The 19,536-nt window shown below is 44.9% G+C and overlaps 1 protein-coding gene across 1 annotated transcript; it reads left to right on the top strand.

Moving 5' to 3' along the window:
- Window positions 1–1,407: 1,407 nt before the first annotated feature.
- On the top strand, window positions 1,408–18,749 carry fyco1a (FYVE and coiled-coil domain autophagy adaptor 1a). Its single transcript, XM_056414792.1, has 18 exons — window positions 1,408–1,471; window positions 2,706–2,820; window positions 3,486–3,592; window positions 3,743–3,868; window positions 4,547–4,653; window positions 5,098–5,241; window positions 5,373–5,466; window positions 5,574–8,048; window positions 8,689–8,781; window positions 10,040–10,158; window positions 10,251–10,418; window positions 13,898–14,050; window positions 14,198–14,427; window positions 14,823–14,976; window positions 15,574–15,666; window positions 16,200–16,410; window positions 17,046–17,155; window positions 17,272–18,749. The coding sequence occupies exons 2-18, from the start codon at window positions 2,760–2,762 to the stop codon at window positions 17,345–17,347; spliced, it is 4,521 nt and encodes a 1,506-aa protein (XP_056270767.1). The 5' UTR covers window positions 1,408–1,471; window positions 2,706–2,759; the 3' UTR covers window positions 17,348–18,749.
- The last annotated feature ends 787 nt before the right edge of the window (window positions 18,750–19,536 follow it).

Below are 19,536 nucleotides of genomic sequence, written 5' to 3' on the forward strand. Positions count from 1 at the left end.
CGTTATTATATGTAGTGTAGTGTGCATAGAACACAACTGACTTACCTCTTGCTCGGTGGGAGTTATATGTTGAAGTGATGACTTCTGTATTCTCGGAGAGCTCAGAACGACGTAGCGATATTATAATCTCGTGACAGGCAGTGTTTTCTGTTCCTGGTTCGGTTCTAGTAGCGTGCTCTTTTTTTAATCAGAGACTATGTCCCCAGGTGTGTGCATGGAGAGAAAAAGGCAGTCACTTTCTCAGAAACCACCCTCTTCACTGAAAAACAGTACAAATAGGACTTCCATGAAGTGTGTGAGTGGTTGAAATTTCCCTCACAGAGATTTATGGTGATAACAAAATGGTGATAGGGGAGCTTTTTTTCATTCTGCTCACACCTATGATTAATTATATAATTTAACAGTGTGACAGGTTTCTAGCCGTCACCAGTCGGTTCCCCCTCTAAGCATCAAGGAATGAGCAGCCAGAGTGATATTCGGGAATAACTTTTATTATGTTCGAACCGCAGACTGTGTCTCTGCTCTCCACCCTCTCGTCTTCAGTCCGTCCAGCTCCTTTGTGGAGCCCGACTCACAGATACACAAACACAGATCGTAATCAGCTGGACTGATTACCAATCAGCCCAGCTGATGGCAATCAAACACGTTCCCTGAACTACACCCCTGCTCCACCCACTCTGCAGCCAAGCCTAAACGCACCCCACTGCCACAAACAGTATACATGCAGGTCCATGAGCACTGTCTCTCTTTCTCTGGGTAACACATGGCACAGACCGTGAACAGTTTTAATAAGGACTAGTTATACAATACGATATTAGAAATCGGAAATCTGGACAAGCTAAAGTAAGTGAACTAAACTAAATAACCAGTAGTTCAAGCCAATACATACTCAATAATACAATACAATATACAACTAAAAATGTGTCACACTTGGGTACTTCTGGGGAAACAGAGATTATTATTATTTTTGAAAGAAGTGTTAAAAATTGACTGAGCAGAAGTGGAGATGCCTTGACTTTTGTCGAAAGTAGAGGTCCCTTAAGAAATGAGACGTCTCTAAAATAGACTAATGGTGTCATATTAACTGTCAGGCTATTTTCTTTTCTAAGATGTTAAAAAAAGGCTTTACAAGTAATACAACGCTAATTAGTTTGTTATTTTAAAATTAATTAATGGTGTCGGGTGTTGCAGTTGCGTTAAATACACTTTAAAGATGTGCAATTATAGCCGATAACAAAGGAACACAGCAATTATGAAACGCATTGGGATCACATGACACCTCTGTTTACTCTGTTACGACAACCGAACTATCCACCTCAAGGGTCCCGCCTACCAACCTCTAGCCATTGGTCGGCGGGCTACATATCGCTCTGTGATTGGACGGCACAATGTCGATCGCGACACTTTCAGCTAGGTTGTACGCTCACATAAAATATCTGGTTTGTTATGGACTTGAGTCATATCTGTAAAAGTATGTCAACTTTTTTTCTTTTCTTATTCTTTCACCTGAAACTATAAGCCAGAGACTTTTCGTATCGTTTCTCGTCGACGTCACGGTTATTTAAAACATGTCTCGTCAAACGTTAACTTTCCCGTGACAGCCATGAAAGAACAGCCGGAGAACAAAACCCGCTCTGTAAAAGGAGCCAGCCATGTATTCTCGTCTGTCGTTGTTAGATAACTTTGTTAGCGCTGAACGAGCTGACAGTTTAAGGTTGTAAAACTGTTTTCCAACTGCTAAAACTCACGTCACGTTCACTTAGGTAGCTGTTAGCTAACGTTACACACGGTTTAGCTAGTTGGAGCTAGTTAGTCTGAACATGAATGTGTCGACGTGTTAACGTGAGTGTGTCATCATAGCTCAGTCAGGAGTTTACAGAAAAGACACCGCAACAATAGCTCCTACAAACTATCCAGTTACCAATAATACCAACAATGAGTAGCTACTTCCTCTGTGAATGTTGTGATTTTCAGTTCACTTGAAACCGTATCAGAGAGCAGTTAAATAACCTTTAACCTTCTTGGTTATCATGGCAGCCATCATTTGTGGAGCTGATGTTTTATGGACATTTTCGTTTGAAGCAGTTCATATCATTCAATACACATATTATAAGCTTCTGGGTAGCTTTGCAGTTGACAGAGTATTTCCTCGGTGGATTAGTGAGACTTAGCTTCGTCTAGTTTAACCAGCATCCAGAGAGAACTACGTTAATGTTAGAGTGATTGTCCAGCCTACAATGCCTGTTAGCCTTTACATATGGGGGCTTTACCTCTGTGAACATCCAAAGACAGCTCGGGTCCTGGCTGATCCAAAGTTTATCAAAATGCAATCAAGTTGTTATGCAAATGCCCTACTTTGGGATTCTTCTTCTTTATTAAATCAAAAAACCCTGGAAGTTGCATCATAATCTCATCCATAAATTATGAATGTCGCATTTAAATAGGAATGTAATTTAATTTGTGTAATGTATCAAATATGCGTAGTTTTCAAAACAGTTGAATAGTTATTGGTAGTCAGACGATAAGAATGTGTAAAGTAAAATGTATGACACAGATTATACACTTACGGATGCAATGTACACATCAAGAGAACTCTCATTAATGTGTGTCACATTTTTGTGGATCACGTGTGCCACGAGAGAACAGTGTGTTGGAGCATTCATGTCCCTCTTTTGTTCCTGACTGCTTCTAAATCTCTTACTCAGCAGACTGCATGTGACCCTGTGACCCCTGGTTGACTGGGAGAGATCGGTGGGGCCATGGCCGCTGGGGCTACAGTCGGGGAGAGCCAACTGCAGAGGATTATCCGAGATCTGCGTGGTACGCCGGCTTTATGTGTGCGCGCCTGCTCGTGTGAATGTGTGTGAATAGATTGCCGGCCGGCAGTTGTTGGCTGGCATGGTGTGACTGAAGAGAGGATAAAGAAGAGACACGATGTGATGTGATCACCAGAGTCTCAGCATTAAATCTAAGTACAACCTTTACATCTGGAACTATCTGACCTTTCCTGGTCATCAATTTATTTGTGAAAACGAGCACCTGACCTCAAGTCAGCATGCAGTGAGACAGAGAGTACATACTGAGGATGCATCCATCACGGGTGCCCTTTCAGTTTTTGCGATGGATACGAGGCAAGTGGTTGATTTACAGACTATCTGCTTGAAGAGGGTAGAAATATAAGGAACAAAATGAATAGATTGAAGATTTAGGAGTGTTTGGGTGTGAGTGTAGCCAAAATGCACCAATATTTTGTTTTAGGTCTTGTGACTTTAGTTAAAAGGAGATATAATGTTCAGCCTTTTTGCTTCGATGCTCTTTCCCTAATATATATTCTGTTGTTATATATTATATAAGTATCTGTACGAAGCATGCGTCTGTTGCCATTCATATGTGTCAGTCAAGTGGCATGCCACCTGTTTGTATGAACCCTGTGGCATTATCATAAAGCCAGATCCTTTTTCATTTTTCAACCATGTGAATTTCAGAGGCTGTTTCAGAGCTTGCAAAGGAGTACAGGGAAAGTGGGGAGCCAATCACAGATGACAGTCCCAACCTGCACAAGTTCTCCTCCAAACTGGAGTACCTGCTGCAGGTGTGATTTATTTATCTCACATTGTCACACCTGACCCAATGAATCACAAAGGAAGATGTGAATAAATAAATGGTTAATGCCATGCCTCAAAATACCTCTTCAATTTTTTTGTTTCAACTGTATCTCTAAATATGTTTTTTTACCTTTCAGTTTGACCAGAAGGAGAAGACAACATTTCTTGGTACAAAGAAGGATTATTGGGAATACTTTACCGACTGTCTGGCGAAACTCAAAGGAGCCAATGATGGGATCCGCTTTGTCAAATCCATCACTGAGGTAAGAAGAGTTGTTTGTTTTTTACAATGACACCGCTAACATAACACTGATTACATTAATAGACTGATCATTAACTCATTAACGAGTAATTGTATTGGGTTTTTCTCTCCACTCACCTTTTATTCAATCTCTCTCATCTCTTATAGTACATGAAACTAGTTAAAGGGATAGTTTGGGTCATTAGAAGTGAGGCTGTATGAGACTTATCTATAATCAGCATACCTATCGTAGACGGTGGTTAGCACGCTCTTAGTTTGGAGAAGCAGACTGGAGAACTAGCACAGGAGTTGAAGTGTGCTACATTTAGAATATATTTCTGAGGAGGAAGTGAAAGTGAAACCTATGTACTGTTTTCCTCAACGGAGGAGTGTTGCTTTGAAAAGAGCATAAATAAATCACAAAATTATCTGGCTTATCTCGTCTCTTTTATGCTCCTGTGAATAACAAAAGCATTAAAGATGCTTTTTTCATTTTCAAAAGGTGCAACAACATTTGCTGCATTTAAAATATCTCCATCTACAAGCGTTGCATCTTTAACAGATTGCAATTATCATTTAGATGAAATAATGAAATGTCATTAACCTTTTAGTTTATGACTGTCCCGGGCAGTTTGAGTACGACGTTAACAACGCTGACTAAAGGCTCCGCATGAAACGATGTCTGTCTTTGCTCCGATAGCTGAAGACGTCTCTGGGCAAAGGACGAGCGTTCATCCGATACTCCCTCGTCCACCAGCGACTGGCTGACACGCTGCAGCAGTGCCTGATGAACCAGAGGGTCACCAGGTAAATCTGTCACAGCAAGTCTCTTTAGATATGAAGAATGATGGGCTAAACTGAATATAGAAATGTAAACTGCGTCTGTCTTTGGATCACAAGGAAACACTTTTACAGAAATAGGCCTTTCATTTCCTTATTTCCGCTGAATGTTGTGCTGTTTCATTTCACCATTTCTCCTCTCCGTTAAAGTAGCATCAGCGGTAGTTAAATATGAAGAACAGTCCAACAAAAAAAGAATTAAGATACTGTTTTTAATGATTTGTCCGAGTTCAGATCGGGTGCCCGACTGTGGTATTGTAACAAACAGAAAAATATGCAACTACAACGGAGCATCAGGAGCCATACAGAAACAATATATGGGACAGATCTTACTTTGCCAGCCACCATTATTGTTTCTTGTTAATTTCGCTATGTTCTACTGTGACCTCCTCCTCATCTCTTTTCCCACAGTGACTGGTACTATGCAAGGAGCCCCTTCTTGAAGCCCCACCTTAGTGTTGACATAATCAATCACCTGTACGAACTCAATGAGGTCCAGTTTGATGTGGCCTCCAGGGGTCATGATCTTGATGCTTCCTGGCCCACATTTGCAAGGTAACGAACAAAAAATAAGTCGTGAAAACAACACGTAGAGCAGATAAATACAACGAGAATATCTAGATAGTATGACAGAAACACGTGTTTCTAAATAGAGCCATTTCTTTGCACCTACTTTGGATCAACAGGAGAACACTGGGCAGTGCCAATTCACCGGGCCACATGTGGAAACCACCCAGTCGCAGTTCCAGTATTAACAGTCTGGCCAGCACCTACTCCCAGGTAACACACGAATAACATCCGGTCATTTAATCACAGTAGTAACATAATTGTGTGATGTTCATCACTCTTCCTTCCCTTCTCCTCTGGTTTCCGTGGCAACCATCTAGCAAGCACACGAGTTCCCCTCCAGCCCCGACTATGGTCAGGGTCTGCTGAGTGACCTGAACGACTCTCTTCCCGCCTGCAGCGAGGATGTCGGCACATTGGAAGATCTTCGCCTGGAGCTGGACCAGTCGGAGCTGAAGCAGCGAGAGCTCCTGCATAAGGTGCATCAGCTGGGAGAGGAGGGTGCCGAGTTCAGGGCCGTGGTTGTGCAGCTCCAAAGGCAGCTGGATGCGTCCCTGGCTGCCCAAGAGGAGCAACAGGGATTGCAGGGCGATCTCAAGGCTCTGCAGGGAAGAGAAGAAGCACTGTGCAGAGAGGTGGAAGCACTCAGGACTGGGGGGAAAGCCAGGGAGGCTGAACAGCAACTGCTTCAGGAGAAGTTGGCAGCTGCTGAGGGGAAGAACATCGAGCTCCTGGCCATGTTGGACGGGGTTCTCAATGAGAAGGGCCAGCAGGCCGCCAGTTACTTTGATTCAGCTCAAAAGATACACCAGTTGCTGGACAGATTGAAAGAGGCAGAGAGAGGGACGATGGAAGCTGTCGCTGAGGTAGAGGAGAAGAAGAGACTGGCAGAAAGGCTCGAGGATGAGCTGAGAGCCAAGGAGGCAGCTGCCAAGCATGCAGAGGCAAAACTCGGGGCATTAGTTACATCTGCATCTGAGGAGAAGGTCAAGCTAGAGGTGAAAGTGGGGGAACAGTGCAGAGCCATTGATAAGCTGCAGGGCGCCTTGACAGTGAGAGAGAAGGAGGCGAGCAACCTAAAAAGGCAACTGCAGGACCTACAAGAAACTCTAGAGGAGAAGGAGAAAGAGGTGCAGGAGGTGAAGATAAGCGCGCACAAAGATAAAGACGAAATGCAGAAGAATACTGCTGGTTTAAAGGAGTCTTTAGAAGCAGAAGTCACTGCCCTTAAGGAGCATCTAAAGAGGAAAGAGGCGGAGCTGACCTCCAGCTGCAAGACACGACAAGAGCTAGAAGCCAAGAACCAAAGCTTGATCACAGAGAAGGGCACACTGACCACCAAACGTGTTCAGCTGGAGGGTGATGTGAAAGAACAAGTCGCCAAGATAGAGGACTACAAGAAGCAGTGCGGCAATCTAATCGAAGTAAACGAGAAACTGATAACCACGGTGAAGAGAAACGAGGAGCTAAAGAAGGAGTTGTCGGAAAGCCGAACGGTGCTCGAAGCTGAATTAGCAGCTCGGAGAGCTTCTGAGAAACAGCTTCGCGGCCAGCTGGACGATGCCAAGATGACAGTGGATGAAAAAGAGAGGTGCTTGCGTGAGGAGAACGGCAAGCTGGAGGAGAGTCTGCAGCGGGCCATCGCGGCCGGAAAGCTCGCCGAGGCCACGTCGGAGCGGCAGGAGCACGAGAACCAGAGTCTGAGGGAGGAGCAGGAGACTGTGAAATCAGCTCTGAGCCGCATGCAAGCTGACCTGAAGAGTGTCAACGGGCAGATCGGGGATTTGGAGAAGAACTTGGGAGCGTCTCGCGAGAATGAAGCGAGCCTTCGAGAACAGCTTCGAGCCAGAGGGGAGAAGCTTGGCGAGCTGTTGTCCAGCGTAACGCGTCTCGAGGCCAGGGAGGAGGAGCTCCGGGTCGCCAAAGCTGATGCCGAAGCAACCTGCGCCAAACAGACGGCGGTGATCGAAAGGGTGACCTCTGACAAGCGGGCGGTGGAGAAATCTCAGCTGGAGAGGAGCGCGGTCCGAGCAAAAGAGAGCCAGGAAGTGACGGGCAAACTCGAAGGCCAATTGGAGGTGTGCGTGAAAGACGTGTCGAGGCTCCAGGCAGAGGTCCTGGACCTCAGGGTGCGGTGCCAGAGGTCCGAGGACGAACAACTCAAATCGCAAGCACGGCTGGAGGTGACGGAGGCCCAAAGAGATGAGCTCAGGACGCTGACCGAGCATTTGAAAGCCCAGACCGAGGCGCTGAATCAAAGGCACGTAACAGAGCTTATGGACTGCAAGAAAGAAGAGGAAGCTCTTATCGAACAGCGGGACAGAGAAGTAGCCGCCAACGCCGCGTTGTCGATCTCTGCGGCCGCCGCCCGAGAGGAGCTCTCCAGCCTCAAGGCGCAGAATGTAAAGCTGTCCTCGGAGAGCAGCGAGACCCGTGAGAGTCTACACGGGGCGAACACGGAGATGGCGGAGCTTGGGATCACCATCTGTAGGATAAATGCAGAGAAGGAGGCGGTTGGAGAGCATCGGGCAGGGGACGCTGCCAGGATCGAAGAGCTGGAGAAAGAGGTGGCGCGACGAGAAGAGAGCATGGCGGGACTACAGCTGGACAGTAGCGCGCTCCGAGAGGAGCTGACACAGAAGGTGAACCTCCCGGAGACCATCGTCGAGCTCCGGGAGCAGCTGGACAAGGCCAAGAGCCAGATGAAGAGTTTCAAGGACTCTAACCGAGAGGAGGTGGAGGCCACCAAGTTCCAACTGAGCTCGGAGAGCATGAACCATCAGGTCCAGATGAAGGTGAGCCAGTCAGAAACTGTTTATTAGATCGATAGATAGATAGATAGATATATACTTTATTAATCCCCAAGGGGAAATTTGTCGTTACAAGTAGCAGCACCAATAAACCAAACACACAAGAATAAAAACAAAAACAAAACACAAATATAAAAAACAGGGATGAAAGATATAGAAGTATACAAAGTAAACAAAACAAAATATATATGTACATATACAACACACATGCATACACAACACACAACATCAATGACAAATCAAATCAAATTCAAAAATATTAAATATAGACAGTGTGCAAAATGCAGAGTGTGTATATGTGTGCAGTGCAAATGAAATGTGTGTATGTGTGTAGTGCAAACAAATGAAATGTGTGAAGTGCAGATCAATTATGACTTATATTACACTTAAAATGTATTCTTTTTTGCCGTTATGATACTTTGCACCTTTATATTTTAGTTTATTGGCCCCATTAACACCTGGTTTGAACATGAGAACTGTTGCTGACATCAGACATAATGTTTACATGGTAAATGTCAGCGCCATCATTGTATGCATGTTAGCATTTAGCTCAGAGTGCCGCTGTGCATTTCCGGCCTTCCTGTTTCTTTTATTGTTTATCTTGTACGTTTATCCCATATTTCAGAGTTTAAATCAGCAGCTGGACAAGATGAAAGCGCGGCTGCAGGAGGAGTCGAAGAACGTGTCCAGCCTGCAGGCCAAGGTGTCCGAACTCCAGGTCTGTGACTTTCAAGCATCCAAACACACGGATTGATGATTCCATAGGAAGGAGTGAATGTGTTCTGTAATGTTTGGAGAGATAAACATCTGTGATGTACTCACTCTTTCAAGTCTTAAGAACACTGTATATGATTAAGACAAGATTAGAGATCGAGGAATCCTATGCACATAGTCACACCAGCACCTTAATCAAGGTGAAAAGGAAGCTATACACCACATGGGAAAAGGAAGCTATACACCACATGGGAAAAGGAAGCTATATACCGCATGGGAAAAGGAAGCTATACACCACATGGGAAAAGGAAGCTCTACACCACATGGGAAAAGGAAGCTATACACCACATGGGAAAAGGAAGCTTTACACCACATGGGAAAAGGAAGCTATACACCACAAAGGAAAAGGAAGCTATACACCACATGGGAAAAGGAAGCTATACACCACAAAGGAAAAGGAAGCTATACACCACATGGGAAAAGGAAGCTTTACACCACAAAGGAAAAGGAAGCTATACACCACAAAGGAAAAGGAAACTATACACCACATGGGAAAAGGAAGCTATACACCACAAAGGAAAAGGAAGCTATACACCACATGGGAAAAGGAAGCTATACACCACATGGGAAAAGGAAGCTATACACCACATGGGAAAAGGAAGCTTTACACCACAAAGGAAAAGGAAGCTATACACCACAAAGGAAAAGGAAGCTTTACACCACAAAGGAAAAGGAAGCTATACATCACAAAGGAAAAGGAAGCTATACACCACATGGGAAAAGGAAGCTATACACCACATGGGAAAAGGAAGCTATACACCACATGGGAAAAGGAAGCTATAAACCACATGGGAAAAGGAAGCTATACACCACATGGGAAAAGGAAGCTATACACCACATGGGAAAAGGAAGCTTTACATCACAAAGGAAAAGGAAGCTATACACCACATGGGAAAAGGAAGCTATAAACCACCTAGGACATGATAACAGGAAGGTTGTATGGTTAGTACTCATTAACAGTAGATGATTTTCAGGTCTCTGTTTTTTTTTTTTTACAATGCAATACCGTAATTGATTTAGCAGTTTTCTTTGAGTGCAGAAGGTAGAATACAAAATCACTGCAATCTATTGGTCCCTATCTAATGAAACATCTCTCCAATGATAATTATTTGTCTCTTGTTCGATGTGTTTGGAACACCAATTATTAAAAAATGTGTGACTAATGGGCATTTTAATGCATGTTCTTCTATTATCTAATAAAGGTTGTAAATGAGAAGTACTTGCAGCTAACTGGCGAGAAAGATGCTCACATCACAAAGACAGAAACATCCATCCGTGAGAGCGAGAGCGAGATTCAGCAAGTGAGAAATGCAGTCGCCAGGTGAGTTTTTGACCAGCGAGACCAGTACATTTCAACCCTGGTGCAAATGTAGCTGCTGGCCCTATTTCCTTGCACTTACTTCTTCTTTTCAGTGCTGGAGAAGCCCACTCAGCTTTAGAAAAGGTCTGCGAGGAATTGAAGCAGAAACTCAACGCAACAGAAGCTGACCAACAAAGCCAGAGCCTGATGATGACTGCAGAGATCGATGACCTCAACAGAACCAAGGTCATCCTGGGAGAGCGGCTCATCGAGCTTATCAGGTATTGTTACGTTTTGGTTGCTCGCGTCTCTTTGATAGAGCCACCGTGGGGAATGTGTTTTGAACTGTTTTTTTCTTGTAAGAGCAGATCTCTGATGTTGCTGTACTTGACATTGATGATCAGGGGGGAAAGCATCAATGAGTTCAGAGAGAGGACGTGAGCAGGTGATGCTGAGAGGCCCACATGACCGGTTAAGTGTGGTAGAGAACTCAAAGGAAAGACATCGTTATATTATTAACTCTGCACGGGATTCAAGGACGACCATTGCCTCAAAAGGTTTCATCCTCTCTCGGGAATAAAACGCATCCTGTACACAAAGATCCAGTCTGCTCCTTTGGGATGTGCCCACGTCATTTCAGTCTTTTCTTCTTTAGTGTTTTCTCTGCTGCTTCGTTCGGAGTAATGAGGCGACTCCCGGTGTCAAGGACACCCAGCATGGTCGTGTAAAATGACACCCCTGGAATGCCTCTGCATATACGCACGAGCTAAAACGTATCACTCTTTAAAACACGGCCTGAAGACCTGGCTTATTATCAATCAGATGCGTGAGCATGAGTTGTGACTCCCTCCTCAATGAATGTGTGTTTGTTTATTGCCTTTTATGATGTTTTTTATGATTTTACGATGAGGCCTTTATTCGATCGTAACCTGTGTGTTTATTGCTTTTTATGATGTTTTTGTGATAACCATTTTCTCCTTTAGTGATGTCTCGTAATATGTGGCCACAGGAACTACGGTTAAAATGTAGCTTTCGCTAAGACTGACACATTTACCCCTGGGTTGTTTCATGTTTATTTTACAGCCATCTACCATCTGCTTCCACGGCATCAATACTGAGCATTGTATATTCCAACCTGCAACAGAACACAAATCATACATTTTACAATGAGGACGTTTTCGCTCAATGTAGTACTGATGAGAGTGTGGCGACTCTCCAGGACTGTTTTGACAACACTGACTGGCTGATGTTTCGGGAAGCAGCAGATGGGGACATTAATGAGTATACAGACACTGTTTCCAGTTACATCCAATATTGCATTGAGGACATCGTCCTGAAGAAGACTGTCCGGTCTTTCCCTAATCAGAAGCCCTGGGTTGACGCCGCGGTCCGGACCCACCTTAGAGCCCGGTCTGCTGCCTTTAACTCCGGGGATCCTGATCAGTACAGGAAGTCCAGATACGACCTTTTGAGGGCCATCAAAGCTGCAAAGAGGACATACAGGAGCAAGGTGGAGTCCAGCTACCATGGCTCTGACCCCAGGCGCATGTGGAGTGGATTAAGAGCCATTACAGACTACAAGGGGAGGGGCTGCAGTGAGACCCAGTCCTCTGTCCTTCTTCCAGACGAGCTGAATGCTTTTTCGCTCGTTTTGAGAGGGACAGTGACCCCCCTGCAGCGGAGCTACCTGAGGGCCCAACCAGTGGTGTGCCTACTATAACTGTAGCAGAGGTGAGGCGCTGCTTCAATAAGATCAACCTCGCAAGGCACCTGGCCCAGATGGCATATCAGGTAGGGCCCTCAGGGTTGCGCTGACCAGCTAGCGGGGTCTTCAGCGACATCTTCAACCTCTCCCTCAGCCTGTCTGTACTCCCACATGCTTCAAACGGACCACCATCGTCCCTGTGCCCAAGATCACCAAGGTCACCTGCTTGAATGACTACCGCCCGGTAGCACTGACCTCTGTGATCATGAAGTGCTTTGAGCGGCTGGTCAAATCATTCATCTGCTCCTTGCTGCCTCCCACCCTGGACCCGATGCAGTTTGCATACCGGTCCAACCGGTCTACAGACGATGCCATAGCCCTGACCACGCACACCGCCCTCACCCACCTGGACAAAGGGAATACATATGTGAGAATGCTGTTCATTGACTACAGTTCAGCATTCAATACCATCATCCCCTCCAGACTCGTCTCGAAGCTCGTGGACCTGGGACTAAGCACCTCCCTATGCAAATGGGTCTTCGACTTCCTGACGGGGAGGCCACAGGTGGTGAGAATCGGTGACCGCACCTCATCTACAGTCATCACCAACACAGGCACCCCCCAGGGCTGTGTGCTCAGCCCCCTCCTGTTCTCCTTGTTCACACATGACTGTGTAGCTACGCACAGCTCCAACCTCATTGTCAAGTTTGCTGATGACACAACCATTGTGGGCCTCATCACTGGCAATGATGAGTCAGCCTACAGAGAGGAGGTTGCTACCCTGACTACATGGTGTCAGGATAATAGCCTCTCTCAACATCAGCAAGACAAAGGAGATGATTGTGGACTTTAGGAGACGGCAGGTGGAGGAGCACGCACCCCTGCATATCAACGGTTCTGCAGTGGAAATGGTCAGCTGCTTCAGGTTCCTCGGGGTCAACATCAGCAACGACCTCACCTGGTCTGCTCACACAGACAAGGTGGTCAAAGCTGCCCGGAAGCGCCTCTTCTTCCTGAGGAGACTGAAGAAGTTTGGCATGGATTCAGTCATCCTCACCAATTTCTACAGATGCACAATAGAAAGCATCCTGACTGGGTGCATCACAGTGTGGGAGCTGCACAGCCAAGGACCGCAAGGCCCTACGCAGTGTGGTCAGGACTGCGGAGTTCATCATCGGTAGGGAGCTCCCAGCCCTGCAGGACACATACCGCACACGATGCCTCAGGAAGACTGGCAGGATCCTAAAGGACTGCCATCATCCAGCCTTCAGCCTGTTCACCCCGCTGCCTTCTGGAAGGCGGTACCGTAGTATCCGGTCTCGCACACAGAGACTGGAGAACAGTTTCTTCCCGAGAGCCATCAGGCTGCTAAATGGACACTGACACACGATCGACACTTTTGCACTCAACACTTTACACTCGTCACTTTACATACACTGTCACTTTCAGCCTTGTACTTACACTTACACTTTCTATTGCACTACCTGCTTTCACTTCCTGCTACTCCCATTTGTCTGTAGTTTAGTTATTATGTGTATTATATGTATATATGTTAGTATTATGTTCAGAGTTCTTGTACAGTGTGTATGTCATGTTATGTTATGTTATATTATGTTAGGCTATGGTAGTTGTTGTGTGGTGCCTTGTCCTAAGAATTTCAGTGCACAGTCTGACCCTGTGTCATTCTGTGTATCTGACAATAAAAGACTTGACTTGATGTGATCTACATAGATATAAACAAGACCACCAGCAAGTAGTGGTTCTTTTTATAAAGTTATTCTTTGCGCTTGCATTGGTGCCACGGGGTCCGATTGCAACAACACCAGGTTAAAGCGTCGAGGTTCACCAGAAACTCCGACTCCATTCGGGCCTCAGATCCAGCTTTTCTGCCGACCTCGACGTGCCGGAGCTCTGGCTGGAGGAGGATAGCTCCGCCCCCCGCAGCAGCAGCATCTCCTCCGACGGGGAGCAGACTTTCGTCTCTCTGGATGGACGGGGAGGCAGCGAATGACTCGACACTTGACTGCATTTCTCTTCTTGTGTGCATTACATCAGGGACAAAGATGCTCTTTGGCAGAAGTCAGACGCTCTGGAGTTTGAGCAGAAGCTACGAGCAGAGGAGCGCTGGTGGTTAGTCGATAAGGAGGCCACGCAGTGCCTCGGCTGCGAGGGCCAGTTCTCCTGGTGGCTGCGCAGACATCACTGCAGGTGGGCCTTGCACCTGTTGCTCCCGTCAATTTCTGTACCCGCCCGGTTTGATTTTCAGACGGCATACAGTATCGGCACTCAAAACGCAAGGCATCAAAAATGTTGGCTGAAATAAAAAATGTGCCCCCTTACATTTGACATTTCTAGGCTTTGCGGCCGCATCTTCTGCTACTACTGCAGCAACCACTATGTGATGACTAAGCACAGTGGGAAGAAGGAGCGCTGCTGCAAAGACTGCTACACCCAACACAGCGTGGTGGTGGAGCGCTTCACCAAGGCAGAGCTGAGTCCCTCAGACACTCGGCCTCCTCCACCGGGAGCCGGACCTCAGCCACCACCTGAACCGGCCCCGTATACACCCACTCCAAGGGTCACAGGTGAGAGGGAAGCCGGGAAGAAAAAAACTCATGCTGATTACGACATGCTGACTCGGCCCAGATGTCGATTGCTGTCGATCACCGGCCCTGTACTGTAACCTAACTGGGAGCTTTTAGGCAGAAGTGAAAATATAGAATTTATTGTATTGAGGAACACAGCATTCTGGTTAAATGGACAAAAGGGGAAGAAGGTGACATTTCCAATCAGGGAATAAGCTGTTTTCATTAGTATCGAGAATAAAGAAACTGGTTACAGTAGATCTCGTTTCGTAGTGGCTTAGCCTCAAATATGATTTCCAGAACATGTTTTCTTCTCTACTGTACACACGATATGTTTCATGCATACTGTATATAGTGGTCCAATAGTTTAACTTATACATTATTGCTCCTCTCAGTTTCAGACCCCAGCAACAGATGTAACGATGGAGTTTTTGACATAATCACAGAGGCGGAAGTGAACGGTGCGTACGACAGTGACACCACCTCCCAGACCACAGCAGGCTCCCTGGAGGGAGAGCAAGACCAACGGCCTCCAGGAGCACTGGATATGTGAGGATGTGTATATATATATGTGTGTGTACATGTATTTATATGTGTATAGATATACATATATATGTATGTATATGAGATAGGATCTCTAACATGTAGCAGCACCCTGAGAGAATCCTGCCCCCTCACCAGGTGTCAAATAGTAAATAAGGAACTATTTCTTCTCCTTTTCATTCATGAGCAAAAACCGAATTGCAAGAACAAAGAAGTGCCAGTTTCATGCGTTCATGTGTTACTACCCATCGGGCTTTTCAACATCGCGTGTGCAGAAGCATTCTGTTGTTGCTGTCATACTTAAATTTATACACTACGAAGAAGAAGTAGCATTGAAATAACTTGTGTTTAATTGAACTTAAAGTTCCTAAATAATGTTCAACATAATGTATCGGAAATGAAGCAAAGGGGATACAACCTGCACAAATGCGTGGGTAAAATCCATATTCTACTTTGAATCCCTGACGATGAATCTGAAGTGTATCACAAAGGCATTTGGAAGACAGCGTTACCCGCTGTATGTCAGCTACACCAGGAGACTTGACTCATAGTTGAAAAAGTGATATGCATTGAAATCAATATATTACTGTGTGTTTCTGGCAGTGGCACACGAGATGTGACCCCCGATGACCCTGAAGATCATGTTGCCACTGTACAGGATACAGAAATCAACCTTCTCAAATCAGGAGAAGTCACGTAAGTCTTGACCTTCGGTGAACTTAATGGGTCACTGTGGTATTTTTCAACCTGGAGCCCACGTTGCCATATTTTTGTGTCTCGGTGACGACAATATTTTGAATCTGGTCCATTATCGGGGGCGAACACTGCAGCCGAAAAACATCAATGTTGCTGAATATTTAGCTGATTCCAGCAATGTGGGTTTGGATACAGACACATCAAGCAAAAGGTGAAGAAAAAATGACTTCCATTATGTTGTCAGACACCAATAATAACAATCTGAGTCTGTCAGCGGCACACACACAAAAAGCAAACACTTTAAGAGTGCAGTGCAAATTGGCGGTGAGGAATCGCCCTGAACGACGCCATTGCCGCCCGTTTAGCGTTTGAAGTTTTCTCCGTCAACACTGGACCACTTTACAAAAGACGTCACTTAGGCACAGTAAACATGGGAAATAGCATCCAGGTTGAAAGAAATAACAAAATCCCCCTTGAATGTGATGTCACCTCGTCTTTACTCCACTCCTAAACCGGATGTGTTCTCGCTGCAGCATGGCCGTCCCCCTCAGCGTCGACGACATCGCTCAGTTTGGCGACGGCTCCAGGGGAATTTTCATCAAGTCCAGCTGTTACAGTGTGATCACGGTCGCCGTGGGCGACTGCGGGCGGACCATCAGCTGGACGTTTTCCTCGGAGCCCAAGAGCATCTCCTTCAGCGTGGTTTACAGGGAGTCCAGTGACACTCGTGTGGAGCAGTCAAAGGTAGACGAGCTTGTGTTGTGAGACTCGGGCGTCGTGCTTCTGCCACGGGGGGGGGGGGGGGGGAAGTCCCAGAGCGCAAAAAGACGACGGCAATTTTGTTCCGTAAATTAAAATGGAAGTGAAGCTGAAGTGCTTTTTACAATTGTTAGAAATTGCAGCCACTTTATTAATAATCACTCAAAAGCAGAAGTTCCCAGCGGACACAATGGAATGACCCAGTGCATGCTTTCATATGCGCCCCCTACAGTTCGTTGTTATTAGTTTGACCTTTCACATATCACTGAGTGAGGAACACCACTGCAGGTTGCTCAGCAGGTTGAGGTTCACACACCTTGGTCTTCAAATGTCAGGGTTTGTAAGTGAGATATGAACGTCTATGTCAGATCCCATCCCCGTCCTCTCTTGTTAATATTTCCTGATGTCTCAATTTCTTGAATTTGCTTTTAGATTTAAGGTGTGTTGGACTTTACCAAATGTTACAATTGTTATGTGAGTGATGATCATTTAATTCTTGCTCAAAAGCAATCGTGTAATGTGACGTAAATGTCGTAAAAACAAAAGCGTCATAGCCATAATTATTATGAGTATAGCGGGCGAGGGGAGAGTTTGACTTCATGTGTGTGTTCTTCTCTCAGGTCCTGATTCCTTTAACTCGCTGCAATTCCCATAAGGAGACAATTCAGGGACAGCTGAAAGTCCGAAACCCCGGCCTCTACACGCTCGTCTTCGACAACTCCTTCTCACGGTGTGTGTGTGTGTGTGTGTGTATTCAGCCTTTAAAACGTCCTTTCTTTGTGCCACGGCGTCTCGTTTCAATGACTCTGATTTGCAGTGTTTTGATCGAAAACTCTTTTCCAACAGGTTTATCTCCAAGAAAGTCTTCTACCATCTGACCATGGAGAGCCCCGTCGTCTATGACGGCAGCGACTTCCCCTGAAGCTGAACGACTCCCACAGAGACATCGTCTCCACGTCACGGTGGCAGCCAGAGGGACACTGAAATGATGTCACATCAAAGCTCTTTTATTCCCAAAACCTGATTTTTACCAAGTATTTTATGTTTTATGTGCTATTTGAGTTTGTGGCGTTGATGTTTTGAGGCGTGCTCATGTTTTAACGAAGTGAGGTGTTGTCAACAATGTGAAAAACGGTTTTAGAAAGAAACGGAAAGACAAATTGTAAAGTTTTATCATGCAAGTTGTATTTAAGTAGTGTACCTACTTTTAGTTCAGCGAGGTTTAAATTAGTAAGTTGTGAGCTTTAGGATATTGTGTGATTAAAAAAAAAAAAATGTGTTGGTCTTAGTGCTGCTTTGGCCTTTCTTTCCCCCAAATATGCTCTTACGTTAGGGAATGCAGAGCACTACAAGTAGCACTTGGGGTATGAGACTGTTGTCCGACGACAAGTATTTATAGGCAAAAGAAGTCTCTGGAGACCCAGGAAAGATTTTTAAAACGTGGTCAGTTGTGCAATCTTTGAAGTCAAAGCAGAAGAGGAGTTTCCTCCTCGCTCGTTTATTAACCAACACGTCTGAACACTATGTTTGCACTTTGCCAGCGCAGGAAAGGAGACAAATGAACTGGCTTGGAAAAATATTGTTTCTGTTTGCAAATCTCAGGAGTGGGACAGAACATTTTTCTCCAGCAGGAGAATGTCCTAAATTATGTTTTTGGAAAGAACTGCCATCTTCGTTTGTGTGTAAGGAGACGACAAACCAGCTTCCTCCAGTTGGTTCTCGGCTCTGATGAAGCAGAGTGCCGGTTCTCACACAGACCGTCACCAGGAGAATATTAATGACCGTCAGCTTCTGAGCTATACGTTCAAAGTGCCTAATAACTCTGATGGTCAGAGTTAGTTTTCTTTTATATTTGTATATTACACTCTTTGTTATCCGCACAAAACATGACACCTGGTATGAGTTGATACTATTCTGTAAACAAATTATTCCAGTTACATTTAAATCACAATATGCACACTATATTTCTGTTTGATCACTTGAAATGATTGTTCTGTTTGGATTTGGTTTGAATCTCTGGAGTTTTTTTGTGATATGTTTAGATAACCTTCAGTATTGTGTGATGTTAAATGTTTCTTTTATTGCAAAGCATTATGGAAAAATGGGCTTCCTCACTGTTGGACACATGACTTATTGAAACATGAAGTCTATATTCTGCCTCTATAGGGATTGTTTTGCACTTCACAGTCAGATCTCTTATATTTGTGATGGGTGTAAATTGGTTTCTATGCAAAAGCTCATATTTTCTCTAAAGAGCTTCACTTTGTTATAATTGTTTTATAAATTGTTACAATTACAAACATTATTAAATCTGTTAAAATGAACACTATCTTTGTCAAAGTGTTCAACGCTGGGAAAAATGTGTCTACTTTCTGTTTTTGAAGAATAACTTTGGAGGAATATAATGTGCACAAATCACCGCTGCAGTCACTCTGTGTAACTCGGTGATAGATCTGTCAACCACCCAGTGAACCTGAATACAACCTGAGAGTGAGGATGCCTCCGACATCCCATAATATGTGTCTGGTTTAGTGTTTGACAGCTCAGACTGACGGAAACAACAATCTTAAAATATGTGCAGCATCAATCATTCAGAAATTTGACATGAACAAAGACGCCAACACACACACATCCCAGTTTAACTTGACCTCAACGTCACCGTGTTTGAATCCACACAAATAAACTTCGATACAGACCTAGATTGTATGACACAAAATCTTAAAACACAAAATAATCCTGAAACACTTTTACACGAAATCGACCAAATGCAGAAAAATGTATCAAAGGAACAACCTGACAAGAATAAATGTGTCAGAAAGAACAAAACACATTATCTTTTAAAGCCATGTCAGACCAGACACAAGGCCAACTTGTGTGTGTGTGTGTGTGTGTGTGTGTGAGAGAGAGAGAGAGAGAGAGTGTGTGTTTGGCGACACTTTCAGTCTCAGGAAAGCAGGGAGATTAATTTTGAGTATAACAAGCACCAGCTCAGCAGTAGCTGTAAAGCTCTCGCCAAACGAGGAGCTGTATCTGTTGCCTTCAAAATAAAAGAGGAATTCGTCTTTTAACGATCTAGCAACCAACTCTCATCCTTCATCTTAGTGTTGGAGG

This window comes from Pseudoliparis swirei, chromosome 5 (assembly GCF_029220125.1).
Source record: "Pseudoliparis swirei isolate HS2019 ecotype Mariana Trench chromosome 5, NWPU_hadal_v1, whole genome shotgun sequence".
NCBI lineage: Eukaryota > Metazoa > Chordata > Actinopteri > Perciformes > Liparidae > Pseudoliparis > Pseudoliparis swirei.